Genomic DNA, 14829 nt, shown 5'->3' with positions numbered 1-14829 from the left:
AGAGGATCTCCAAAAATCAGTGGTCTAAACAGAATTCAACAAATTGGGCCCAGTCACAATGGTACCTTTTGGATCTGATGTTGGCTGAGTGAAAGGGGTATGTGTGACTTTTGGCAGGTTATTAGAGATTCATAGGGACAATATGTGTGGATCCAGACCTCAACAGTTGTTTAGCCTATATCAGTGTTTCTCAACCTTGGCCACTTTAAGACCTGTGGACTTCAACTCCCAGAATCCCCCAGCCAGCCTTAAAGTTGCCAAGGTTGAGAAACACTGGCCTTTACAGTTTTATAACCAGAGAATTCATCCAGGGGATTCTCTTAACAGTACTTGGCAAATCTAGGGATGCTTTCACAGGGAGAGAATTTATCTTATATTGTAAAGTTTGTACCATTCTGTACCTGATACAAAAGCAGATACCCCAAATCTATCCATACAGTTTATTAAATAATCTACAAGTATCGACACCGTAATGAAAAAATGAATTGCCTGTAAACCCTTGCACTAAGTATGCACCGGTTGTTTATGATTTCACCATACAGACTTCGGTTCCTATTTCTCTTGGGCTAATGGAAACAGAGCTTGTCCAAACCCACCCTCAGTGGTGGATGCTCACTGGTAACTTTAGGCCAGTCATTCTCTCTCTCTCAGCCCAACCTATCTGATAGAGTCTTTTGGGGGGGGGGGAGGAAATGGAGCCAGGAATATGGGATATAAATCAAATAACTGAGTCAAATAACTGAGTTCCTATCCACCCCTATTAAAGCATGTGTATAAAGCGTGTGTTTTCCAGCCCTACTGGAAAATAGGCTCTATACAATTTTTATTTACAATAAAAATTAGCCCAAGTTATCTAGAGTGGAATGACTCTTTTTAAGCATCAGTTTATTGGTTCATTCATTGGATTTGTATCCCAAGAATTAAAGGCAGTGGAAATTTGTTACCTTTTTCCTAACCTAATCATTTATATGGAGTGGCAATTTTTATAACTGATTCCCTTGAAATCTATATAGTATGACCTTTTGAAGGAAAGTGAGTGTTCCTATTTGACATTAAAAACAGATTTAGAATAATTTCATGTTTGTGGCATACTCTGAGAATCATGGTTTGGACATTATAATGAGTAAACTGACTTATCTCATGAAAACCTCTATCTGTATGTTTTATACAAGCTCAGTAATCCTTATAGTATCAATATAAGCCCAAGTATTATTGTAAACTGGGACAAAGTTAGGTTTCCTTAACATTATTTTGTAAGATCAAGACTTTTAGAAATTTTGAATCATGAGATTCCAGGTTTCAGCCCAATTGTATCAGTTTTATTTAGGCACTGTGCCACATTCAATGATGCTTACTCTACAGTGATTGCATAATACCATGGAAAGTTGCTGTAACCAAGAAAAGCTCTATTGAAAAGATGAAGCAAGGAGACATTTATTTGCTAATGAAGGCTTAATCACAGTTGCAGTATACAGTCTCTGAGAAGTCTCTGCCCCTGTTTCAAGTGTAGCATGAAATCAAGTATAGCTGCTAGATTTGGAAATCTTGGGAAATACATTAGCCAAAGTCACCTGTAAAGAAACTCCAACGCTGGAAACTAGGAAATGAAACTGTTACTCCAGAATTTTCAAACAATCAGTGGAATTTTAAAAGTCCCTTCATTTCTGTCCCATAAAGTAGAGCCTTAAGAGGTAAATTGCAATGTTGTTTTCAAAATCATCCAATTCGGAAAAAGCTTGTCATATGCAATAATATGTATGATATGTGATGATCAAATGACAAGCTTCTATCAAAGCCACACATCTGGGATCCCTTTAGTATCGCAAACTATATATTTAAAACCATGGGGGATTGTGCTACTGAATTTCCATGAATGTTGTTTTTTAAATGTAGATACTTATGGTGGAAAGCTGCAAAAGTCCAAACTTTTCCTTTGTGAATATACAGGCTGAAATAAATGGATACTGTTGATTGGACTTCAACATTGGATTGAATGTTGATTGGAAACGGATTGAAATTCCACTTCATTCCCAACATTTTTGCCTTCTGTGTGAAAGTGTTATAAAGGTCCACAATCAGCATGAATATAATGCTTAGTGAGCCAATTGTATAACAGAAATACAGCCTGATCCTCTAAGAACTGTGTTGTACAGATAGGGAAATTTATGTGATGAACAGGATCATAAAAGCCTTGGCAAGGTGAGAAATGTGTTTGATAGTGGATATTCTTGATCTGGATATTCCCAAATAATACAGATTGTTCCTGTATGTTCAGCAGCCAGGATCTTAAAGATGCTGAGGCACAGTAATCCTTGCTCAATGCCTGCTGATGCTGTGGAACTGGTACTGCCAGAAGACTCCTAGAAGATATGAAACTTTTCAAGGGACTGAAAGTGGAAAGGAGGAAGACACAGGGCAACATATAGGAACAGCTAGCTCAGGGCAATATGGATTCACTTCCACTCTCCAGTGAATTCAAAGGTGGGCAGAGAAGTAGCAGGCAGTTTGTAGGGTCAGGTGGTATCTCCACCTACTCATTCATCTTTTTTCTGGGTGTCGCAATCAGAACTCTTGGCTCTGATGCCCCTATTTCCTATCACTGCACCACTTAAAGAACAAATACAGATGGATGAATGAGAAATGCAAGTAAGTGATCTCTGGGAGGCATGGTAAGAAGAAATGGGTCACACCTAGAAAGATAAGCAAAAACAGATGCTGTTCCTTGCTCGCACCTGGAATAAGCTGAATTCTCTACTTCATGCTGCCCAGAAAGAGCAAGGCAGGCCCACTTTGCCCAGTCTCCATTACAAGGCTTCCCAAAACACATGGTAAGTAAATGTTGCCCTCTCAGACTTTCCTGCATCTAGTTGCACTTTCTGGGACTTATCCTTAACACTAGTACACCCACCATCTGCACTAGCCCAAATGAGAAAAGGAGGAGGAGGAGGGGGCGGCACCAGATGGTGCAGGTGTGCTTCCTCTTACCTGCACTCTGGTTCTGCACAACATAAAGGGAAGGTTTGGGCCTTCATGTCCTGCGCCTTATGAGGGGCGAGCGGGGCGGAGCCTGGCGTTGGAAGGGCCACGGGTGAGGGCAGGCTGGGCCCCTAAAGGTTTCTCGCCCAGAACTTATAAAGTTCCTGGAACCGCTCCGCTCCTTGAGGTTGACCGACGCCTGGCCAGCAAGACCGAGGCTGCGCTGGGGTCAGGGCGAGGGGAGCCGCGGGTCGCTGGTGGGGTGGCTGCTGGGCTGGCGCTCGCATGTGGTCAGCGCCGCGCCGCTAAGCCAGCCCCCGGCTCACGTTACACACTCCTGTATTTATAACTTCGGCGAGGCGCTTCCCCCTCGGAGCATTAGCGCGGACCACCTCTGTTCTGCCGGCGGCGAGCCCCGCGCGGCCGCCTCTTGAACCATCGGAGCGAAGCCACGGCCGGGACCAGCGCCCAAGCGCAGGAGATCTGGATTATACCCGAGCGGCGCGGCGCGCAGCCTCCGGCCTTAGAGGAGGCTGGGAGGAGAGCGGAGCCGCGAGCCGCTCCTTGTCCTCCGGCGGGCGTTCGCTGGCAGCGGGGTGGCCGCTCGGAGCCTTGCCGCATGCCATGGATCACACGCTTTTCGGCTGCCTACGCAGCCCTCACCATGCCCCCGGCCAGGGCTTGCACCCCTTCTCCCAGTCTGCGCTTGCCCTGCACGGCCGCTCCGATCACATGTCCTACCCGGAGCTCTCCGCGTCCTCCTCCTCTTGCATCATAGCGGGATACCCCAACGAGGAGGGCATGTTCGGCAGCCAGCATCACAGGGGGCACCACCATCACCACCACCATCACCACCACCAGCCACAGCAGCAGCACCAGCAGTCCTTACAGACGAACTGGCACATCCCGCAGATGGCTTCCCCGCCACCGCCTCCCCCGCCTCCGTCCGCCTCAGCCAGACACAGCCTGTGCCTTCAGCCCGACGCGGCTGGACCCCCGGAGCTAGCCAGTAGCCCCCCGGGACTGTGCTCGAACTCATCGAGTTTGGGGACCGGCACCCCGACAGGGGCGACGTGCGCTCCGGGAGATTACGGCAGGCAAGCGCTGTCCCCGGTGGAAACGGAGAAAAGACTGGGCAAGCGGAAAAGCGACAGCTCAGGTAAAGCCGTCTCTCTCGCGGGTCCTCTGTCCAGGAAAGTGGCTCTGTGTGTCTGTGCGTGTGCGTGTGCGTGACTTCGCGCGAAGAAAAAGAAAATCCGGGTTGGGTGACCGGGCAGCTCCGAAGCGACTGAGGTCGGGCCGTGGATGCGTTCTGGACAGCGTTCGGCGCATGGGCGCTGCATCTCTCGCGTGGTAGTGACAAGACCCCAGCGGTAGCACGCGAGGGCTTAGACACTACCCTCTCTCCAGACTACACTAACACACGAGAGTTGCCGCTCGATGCCTCATGCCACAAGCGCTGGGGACACAGGTCGTGCATGCGCCCAGGCGTAGCGACAGGCCCCTTGAGCCTCAAGGAGCTGCAGAACCCCTGAAATCACAGCCTTTCTAAAGAGCTCAGCTTGGGGGGCGTCTGTATTCACGTGTGTCTCTCCGACACCTGCATCTCCTTTTTCTCCTCAAGATTCTCCCTAACGAAGAAAAGCGTAGGGCTGCGTGCGTCCTCACAAGAAGTACCATCCCCAGTCAAGGAATGAATCTAGTTTCTTTTTAGGACTGCCCACCTAATGTATTTCTGAAACATTGCTAGAATTGGGATAAGATCTGCTTCTGAGAAGTCTGCAGTAATTATTTTGATTAGTCTTACGGAATGAAGACAGATTGCACAAATCTGCAAACCATTCTTTTCAAAGAGGACTGTAGAAGTGGATTCCTCCTCCTGAAAAAGTACATAAAATAATCAGATGCAAGTGCATGCGTACAAATATGTGTGTTTGTATATATAATTTTAATCTGCGTTTAATCATACTTAAAGCAGATTCTTGAATTCAGTATAACAAGTTAGCATATGGCACATTGATTTCATTGCATTTGCTTTATCATCTTTATTTGGAGACTTTGGGTTTATATTTGTACTATTTCAATGCCTGTTTAAATTTGTTTCTGTATTCAAATACAGTATATATATTTATTTGGAACATAATATATAAATCTATTTAGAAAGAATTCCAAGTTTCAGTCAAGTAAAAGTCACAGTCTAATTTGAAGTTTAAAAGTACAAAATTATCCACAGTTATATTTGAATTCTTAGGACTGTTATATAGAAATTAATTTAGTTGGTTTTAGTTCCTTGACAGTTTAATGCAAAATACATAAAGTCCTACTAACTTTGAAATGTGTTGTACTATGTCTTGTAGTTTAGGAACAGAAACCGAAGTTTAGGAACTTTAAAAAAGTTTCAGTGGGGTAAGAAATGTTCAGGCAGTCATGGAGAAAGGATGTTACTTTCATTATAATGCTGCTAAAGGTAAGAAATAGATGTGCATACGTGCATACACATCATCACACACATGCAATAGGATGGTACATAAAGCTGACTTTAGAAAGAAGCCAGAAGGATTTCTACTTATGACTAAAAATAAGAAGAAAAGCTGGACCTTTTATTGCAAATTCTATTTTTTTTAAAAATAGATGGCTTTCTGAATTGGTTAGGTTTGAGCAATTTAGGATTGTTTAAACAACTTTCTGTGTTAAGAAATCTAGAATTATAACAATTTTATTATTTTATTATAACTTGTTCCTGGTAATTGACAAAATAAAGTGGCAGGCTAAAGATTTGAAAGGGATATCAATTGGAATTTATTAAACATTTTTAATTATAATTCTCTACGAATTGAAGTAATTATTATTTCTAGAGAAATAATGGTTGGTAGAAGTGTAAGAGTAATAATGTTACTTAATGCAGTATGTAAAAGAAATGCTATATAATTTAACAGAAATGTTCAGAAATATTAAACAGAAATGTTAATCTCCTTTAACATTTATTAAAGTTCAGATACCTAGATAATTAAAACTGCATTACAATAGATTGCAGTGTGATAGGTTGAATTAAATATCAAAACACAATTCTATAAACATTGATTGGGAGCTAGTCCTAATTATATTTTTACACCCATGTTTTACAAAGAAACAATTTAGCGTGACTACCTTTCCAGTATAAAATTATATTATCAACCTTTTTGGCCTAAATGGGTATACATCTATCTTTAATCTTTATTATATCAAATGCTGCATTCACTGTATACTTTTGAACAGCACTTTCAACATAGTGTATCTATGGATTGCAAATCTCAGGTTTAATATCATCACACCCATATATTTTCACATGCCAAATGTCTCTGTATATATCGCACAAGCTAGATTTTATTTATTTATTTATTTATTGGTTCAAATTTCTTTATTTTTTAACCTCATTGAAATAATGAATTTGGAAACATAACATTTCCAGCAAATAACAGTTTTTAAATTATGATTTCATATCCTATGATATTCACATACCCAAATATTTTTATGGAGCTGTACCAAAGTTTATCAAATTTGTATCTTATCATTTGTTATATATACATACACATATTTAATATAAAAGATGTAAAGCCGTATGAGCAACTAATTGGCCAGTGCATTAATAAAAAAAACTTTTTATAACTTAAAGAAATCAAGGGTTTCACAAAATTCATAACTATTTATTTACAGTTGTTGACAGGAAACAATTAGAGAAAATATTATTTACCTAGTATTTCTGCTGTACAAATCATCTGATTTGTATTATTTGTGGAATACTAGCAATATAAATGGCAATATGCTTGTGTTTTGCTAAAACATTGGTCATAGATGCTATACAGAAACAGAGGGATCAAGGGAGGAGTGTCAACTTCCTTGTTGCCCATAGGCACAGGGCCCTGGCTGGGCTTTTGGTCTTTAAAAAAATCTGGTTTGTTCTCCTGTAGAGCCAGCATGCTCCCATAGAGAAATCTAGGCATTTGCCTAGAGTGACATGATGGTTTGTGGGTGGAACAACAAATGGAAACAGGCTTCAGGTAAGCATGGCAGAGAGCCTTGGTGTATACTAAGGGTGCAGACTAGGTTCCCAGTAGGTAGTAGCAAACAGAAACAGACAATTCTTATCTAGTGGTTGTCCAGATTTTTGCAGCCCAGGCCTGGTAACCTCAGTCAGCTGATACCCTAAGTTGTTTCTGCTGCTGTTTATCCCTGTGAGCAAATCTGCTCCCTTGAGTACACCCCTAGGTATCTAACTGATGACTGATACTGGAAGTGGACATCCAAGGGTGTTTGTTACCTTAGAGCCCAGAGACCTCTCATTATGCCTCTGCATAGACAAGACACTCACAGAAAGATGAACAAATGTAATTTTTTCTTCTTGTCTTTTACTGGTGTTCCATGGATTTCCCTGTATATAACAGAATATAATAGAAAGCCAGGAAAACAGTTACCTGTTTTCAAAACAGTCAGTGTATGATATCACAACAGGAAATATAATAATCAAAAGTAGTAGACAATTGCTGGCAAATGTTCCATGTCTTGGCACAAGCTTGTTCTGACAATATACCCACTTTCTCTAAGATAATGCAACATAAGAAAAACAAATTGCATTTTTCATTTTGAATGACATATATTGCCTATAATTTCACCTTTTTATTTCAGAAATCTTGTGTACTATTTATAATAAAACCCTATTATGTATCACAAATGAATGTAAATCTGGTAGAATTGGGATCTCTAAGTTATAATGGTAGCTACTTTCTCCTCTTCCTTCTTCTTCCTCCTTCTCTTGTGTATTGGGATTCCAAAATATTCTGTCATGTAATATATGTCTATCTTCATTATTTTATTCCGCTGTTAATATGTTCTCACCTTCCTTTCATGTAAAGCTATGGTTTATATTTACAAGAATACACAGGCAATTAACTGCCACAAAGCTCTGATCGTGGAGCCCCATCTTAAATGTAAGGCTACAAAACCTATTAAATTCAGTGAGTATTGCATCAGTGTAAAAAAATTACGCTTGGAAGGTAAAAAGATTTAAAAATTTATTCTGTATTACTTCTTGAAATATTTAATCATTTCTCCTTAGATCACAAACACAAAAAGAACAGGATACATTTTTAGGAATATGTTTTGATAAATTTTGCGTTCCATTGTAACATATGTTGGTATCCCAGTTTTAAAGGCCAGAGTCTAATTTAGGTTTAGATGTGCTTAAACCACTTAGATAAGTGGGTTATAATATTGTAATACTCTGCGAGTACAACTGATGTGCAGGTTTCTACACTGTAGTGGGGCTGATAATAGTATAGTAGTCCTGTATCACCCTCAATGGATAGAGATTGTCCAGAAGTAACATTTGATGGATTATTTTATAAATATTTAGTGTATTTCCCAAGAAATGCCTTTGAAAAAAACATGTACATTCAATGATAAACTTATCATGTCTGAGAAAATGATTTGATAAATGTGTGTTAACAGTATGAATTCATTGCTTTAGTAACTTCTAATTACTCTCCAAAACATTTCAGTAAGAAAAATGACCTGTATATCTTTTCAAAAGGAACACTATAACTGATTCATCAAAGTTCTTAAACCTTTCAGCATGCTGCTAAGTGTAAACAAGCAAGAAGTATTCTGTGTGATTTTCTTCTGGACAGAGTTAATTTGCTAATGATACTTAGTTTTATTATCAGAATGTCTGATGCCTACTGGGACTTTGGGTTTCTGTTTCTTAAAAAGCAGTTCTCTGTGCCTCATGGCATGGCCTCCATGCTTTCGAACTCAGAGTTCTTTTAAAATGAACTATTGAAAGAGAAAAACATTGCCATAGGAAATGTCTTGGTTATTCAAGCTCAGCCTTTGGTTCCTGGCTAATATTTGGGGTATAGGCCCTAACATTACTTTATTCCTTTTCTCTGAATGGTACATACCAGTACCATATCACAAGCTGTTTCTGTAAGTCTCTCCAAATTAAAAAGCAGTTTCCCATGTTGTGCTGGGTGTTGCCTTACCAAATAGAGAGTTCAAAGCTTCCTGTTCATACAGGCCATAAATTGTGGGGGGGTGGGGGTGGGGGTGAGAAGTCTTACAGTATTTTGACAATATTGTAGTAGGATATGGCTTGAGTGGACCAAAATTTAATTTTATATTAATCAATTTAAATTAAAGATGATTTCAGATTTATTTTAAAGAGTCAGATCAGATCAAAGTGGGTCCCTTCTGCAGTCAGCTGATTTTAAGTTTAATGAAAAAAGAAACACATGTTAATTATTTAATGTACTGTACTTATTGAAGAGAAAGAGCCCCCCCCCCAAACAATTTAGCTTTAAAATGGGAAGCTTTATCTTAAGAATCACTGAAATTTATCTCAATTACAATGGGTTGGACCAGGTGTGTTTTATTATATGTTTCTTCAGTGTATAATCAGCTTCTCCCATTCATAGAGAATGCAAGGCAGTAATAACAAGCTGTTGTTTTTCTATTGTGATTATTAAATCCCAGTGAAAAAGTTAAAATTATTATAAATATATTTCGGAGGCCTGGCCAAGGGAAAATTCTTGACTTAAGGCTTGAGGTTGAAAAAGTCAGGGCCAAGTGCAATCGCTAAATTGCATAGCTGGAATTGAGGCAGGGATAGTTCTTTTCAATGACAGTGTAGTAATATATGTGTTTTCATATTTTAAGCAAGACATTATATTTATAGTGTATTTTCTTTCCTTTTGTGCCCTCAAGTCAGTGTTGATTCCTGGTGACTGCCTGGAGAAGTCCCTGCAGTTTTCCTGGCAAGGTTTTAGAAGTGGTTTGCCATTGCCTGCTTCCTAGGGCTGAGAGAGAGTGACTGGCCTAAGGTCACCCAGCTGGCTTTGTGCCTCAGGCGGGACTAGAACTCACCGTCTCCCGGTTTCTGGCCTTAACCGCTACACCAAACAGGCTCTCAGTTTCTAATGATAGACAATAGAAATCATGACAAGTAACATAATTTACTAGATTATTTCAGTAGAGAGCAGTAGGTAACAGCAGTTAAGCTGTCTTCAAAAATCTAGGGAGGGTCAGACCAGATGAGCGTTTGGACTACAGACCACCAGGAAATCTTACAATCATGGGTTCACTTGGAAGTTGAGAAGACACCCTGAAAGATAGTAATGGCAGAACCACTTGCATTGTTATCAAGAAAACAGTATGTTCACAGGGGACAAGCTCATCCAGAGGAAATCTTTGCTACTTTGCTAGTTTTGAATCAGTGTGCCTTTAACCTTAAATTTAGAATTGCAATTCTATGCACGTAAATGTTAATGCAATCTCCACTGAAGATTGTGTGGTCTAGCTCTGGGTAAATAGGCACAGGATTGTACTGCGTATTGATAGTATCTAATATGTGTTGGAATCCAAGTAATAATTTTATAAATGCACCAGAATGATTTTAGACATATATTAATACAGGAGACAGCAACCATCTGTTGATGCTGGAGTAATGCTGGCAACTAGGGTATGCCTATGAATGTGAATGCCGGCACACCTTTTACAAAAACATATTTTGCATGCATATGGATTCCCTTCCATCCCACTGACCTTCCTCTGCAGCAACTGAAAGTAGGTTTATTGGAAGAAAAGAAAGTCAGTAGGGTACCTTCCAAAAACAATTTTGCTTGCAGATTGCTACTTTACTTTTATAGATGCTGTAAATTTTTAGTAGGGTTGATGGGAAGGGATGTTGGCCCTATTCTCTGCTGCCAATGGAAAGAGACAGATAAGGCCACAAATTGGCTGCTCTGGAACATGATTGAGTTTTTTTGTGGCAATTAGTATGCTTTTACTCCATGCCAGCTGAAATCTAGGAAATCTAGGAAGCTACCAATCAAACATTTCAGTAATGTATGGATGCAGAGAATTAATTGCATGTTTCTTTGGGATGATCTTCATCATGAAACACTATCAAAATACCAATAGAAAAGAATATATGTAGCTCAGGGTTGAACTGTGGAGTCCTTGGTGCTCTCTGAGCTCGGGTGTATGATTGCAGATGTTTCATTACCTGACTAGGTAATATCAGTGCTAGTAAGTGTGGGGTTTGCTCTCTGTTTACATACAGTAGCCAGGGCAAGTTACTATATATAAACAGGGAGCAAACCCCACACTCACTAGCACTGATGATGTTACCTAGCTGGGTAATGAAATGTCTGGAGTCAAACAACCAAGCTCAGAGAGCACCAAGGACTCCACTATCAAAATAGCTTAAATGGATTTGAGTTAATGATTTCAGAATTTTGGCTTTTAAAATCTTTAGGATACAATTTAAAGTACACTTCCTAGGAAGTAAAGATCATTGACTGCAATGGGACTTAATTTCTGAATAATTTTGCATAGAAATGTATATAGCACATTTTTTAGGGAGGACTGGTGCATGAAATTTGAGTTAGTTAATTATATCAGGATGAAAGACAGTGCAGATAAATATTTTTTTAAAAAAATCTTACCTGTTTCTTTTTATTGTGACTCAGGCTTTTTCAAATATGAGTTAAGTTCTTAGATAATATAGTAGGATTCATATATAGCGAGTGGCTGTTTTTGTTTTTTCCTGACACTACCTTATCACTTTGATACTGTGAATTCAATTATATGTACAAGTAAATGCAATGGAAATAAATTTCTCTATAGACTTTTGACAAATTCATTTTACTATATTTTAGCAGAATTATAGTATATGCATTATAAATCAATTACGTTTCATCAATTTCAGTGGATCGTCTACAAAAAGGCTGATCAAACCCAGTAAAACCTCTTTTCCACTATTTTCAAAATAATGTTTTTAGCAATATTCAGAAAATTCCATTGCTTCTGGTAATATTCACAAATAGGATACTATCCTAAGCAAACTCACAACATGATTGAAATTCATCCATGAATCAGAGATGTGACCTTATTTTTAAAATATGAGGAACGTGCTTAGAGATGAAAGAGGCATAAAGACATATGGAAAATACGTACTCATTTTTGCCATTTTGCAACGAAGTATAACTTTGATAAACAAGATCAGTTAGGTGAAATTATTCTATTTGTTTATACATATGTGCAGTAAGGTAGGCAGAATCTTAACAATCGGCTAAATATGTGCTTTAGGCTTAAAAGCTGCAGAGAAGACAGGCGCTGAAATGAACTGCAAGAATAACTATGGAGATGTTTTGTAGTGCAAGTTTTATTTACCTATTTCATGTTAGGATATCAAAACGGATTACCCTATTTCCCACTTCCTAAATATTATTCTTTGTTCATTCTGCCTATTAGTTTAATATATTTTGTTTAAAAAGGTTTGCATTAAAAATCCATATGTACTTTTGCGGAGATTTCTACTTTCATACATTTTTGTTAATATTGTTCACAGCCTGAAGAACACATTTTTGCAAGCATTTCCCTTTATATAATACATTTTTGAACATTAGCTAAAATTGCTTTTTGGTGCAGAGGTTTCTCTAAAATATGATTTAACTTGAGTTTGAATTTTGCATAGATTCAAATACTGTGATGCAATTCCTATAGATAGAAGAGATATTTATATCCTGGCAAACTGAGTTATAGTATTTGAAGAAGTACTAGGTATCAGACTAATTACATTTCAGTTTGGGAAATAAATAAAAAACACAGGATTTGATAATTTTGCATTAAAATGTGAACTATTTCCCCCTAAATGTGGCACTAATCTTGGAGGGACAATCATACCAAGATATTTTTTTATACTCAGAAATATAATGTTTGTGTATTCTTAGAAATAATATAATAGACTGTGAACTGGGCTACAGAAGGGTAGAGAAAATTTAAATAGAAAAGCAACAGTGGAGTACTCAGACTATGAATTAGTTTAAATATTCTTTTACATTTTGATCTCTGTTGCTGCTTATGCTTATTTTTCATAGAGATCATTAATACTGTAATAAGCAAGTTGAATTAAGTAGAAAAAAACTTTTCATAAGAATAAGCATAATGGAAATTGCTTCACTGAACTATTATTTAGAAAGCCATGCTGAAAATCTTGTAAGCATTTTTTAAAAACGTTTTGCTAGTAAGAACTTATTTCTGAACTATAGGAACTGTGTCCATCTATTTATATGCACATATTTTACACCATATTTTTACTGTTTGATAACTTTAGTATTTACTTTATTGTTAATTTTAATTAGAATGTTTATCTCTTTTGTTGTTGTTACACTGTTAGTCACCTTGAATACTCATCAGAACAGTGAGGTAAGGAATAAATCCAATAAATAAATAAAATAAATTTTTAAAAGCTGTTTCTGGCTGTGTCCACAGATGGTTGCCTACACAGCTTTGTCACTTCATTTTGGTTTCTTCCCACTCAGAAATAGCTTCCAAACCAGCTATGTGAGCTTTGTGAAAGATAAGAATTTTACCAGTTTTAAAAAAAGGGCTTCCTTTATGTGCCTCTATGTTGCAAAGCACTTTTTTCAAAGGCTGGGCATAGCCCTATTCTATTTGTTTCTCATAGGAACATGTGAATCTTTGGTTTCTGTGGAATTTCTGCTGCATTCGGTCATTCTGCTATTTGGTTTATATTCTGTGGAGTGTCTGACAAAATGTAGGACACTAATAAAATGCGTATTTAAAAGGGCCACGAATCTAGATATTCCACTAAATGCAGTTCCTGGTTTTTGCTTTGATTGGTATATACAAGCCTTACTCCCAAAGGATCTACCAAATGCTGGAATTTCCAACCAGCATGTTTAAAAGCCTCCAAAGATGATTAATTGATACCCAGTGATTGTGATTTTGGTTGTACAAATATTGGTAGAACAAAAATTAAGATCCAAATGAATTCAGCACAAATTTGTAAAGGCCCTTGAAGCTGTTCTCAAGCTAAAGCATTACAGCAATATTCGGAGTTTTCTAAAAGGATTATGGTATAGTATATAAATAGTACAGCTGCACAGATCTGAGAGGTTCTTCACTTCCTGAAGGCTGGAGTGAAATTCCTCTTTGAAGCAAACTTGTCAATCAAGCTTGGCATTTCAATGAATCATAAAAACATTATAAAGAGTTAATTAGATTGACTATTTGCTCATTAATATTGACACTGAAGCAAAGTACCTCATTAAAGTAACAAAGCCCTGCCTTGATTTTCCTCAAGACAGAACAACATAGTTCCATGAGATGAAACATGTAATTGGAAAGAAAATCATTACTGAAAAAAAAAGACGTAACAGAAATGAATGTATGTGTTTAGTACATGTATGTATATGTGTGTATATGTGTTTAACATAATGATCCTGAAACTACTGAGCGTTAAAATGTGGAACTGACAACATTCTGTTCGTTCCCTTTCATTGGATGCTAGAAACCAGGAGACAGGACTGATGATTCCAAACACTGAATCAAATCTAAATCTTCTTAATCCATATTTAAATCTTCCTAATCCCAAATGCCTGTACTAATAGATTTGAAACATTATATTCAGTGATACACTAAAATGGCTGTGTTAGAAACAGATTGTTTTATCCGGAATAGGAACAGTGGTGTGCTAGAGCCGGTTCACAAGAGCCAACTGTAAAATTTTCTGGAATTTTATGACCCGGTTGACAGCAGAGCTGAGCTTTGATGCTTAGCACGCCTGTCAGCTGTTCTGTGGCTAGCGGTGGGGCATGGTGGCAATCGAGCCAGCAGAACTGGCTCTTAAACCATTTAGCAGCATATCACGGAATAGGAATATTAATTTTATCTAGAACATTTTTAAACAAACAAACAGACAACTGGTTCTTAAGATACCAGAGGGGACTAGGAGCTAATTCTGTCTCCTGCTGTTCTAATAAAGTTTGTGGATTCATGCAACTGGGCAAATGT

The 14829-nt window shown here is 38.4% G+C and overlaps 1 protein-coding gene across 1 annotated transcript in view; it reads left to right on the top strand.

Annotated features, from left to right (window-relative positions):
- Positions 1-2903: 2903 nt before the first annotated feature.
- Positions 2904-14829, top strand: part of MEOX2 (mesenchyme homeobox 2) — a 69736-nt gene continuing 57810 nt past the window's right edge. Inside the window, exon 1 of the mRNA XM_007427118.3 lies at positions 2904-4135. Coding sequence (XP_007427180.2) covers positions 3601-4135 — 535 coding nt within the window. The 5' untranslated portion in view covers positions 2904-3600. The remainder of the gene's footprint in view (positions 4136-14829) is intronic.

Source organism: Python bivittatus, unplaced genomic scaffold (assembly GCF_059951505.1).
Source record: "Python bivittatus isolate LINGU-HERP-01145 unplaced genomic scaffold, Pbiv_v1 ctg000610_np1212, whole genome shotgun sequence".
NCBI lineage: Eukaryota > Metazoa > Chordata > Lepidosauria > Squamata > Pythonidae > Python > Python bivittatus.
This window is presented reverse-complemented; position numbering and strand designations above follow the sequence as displayed.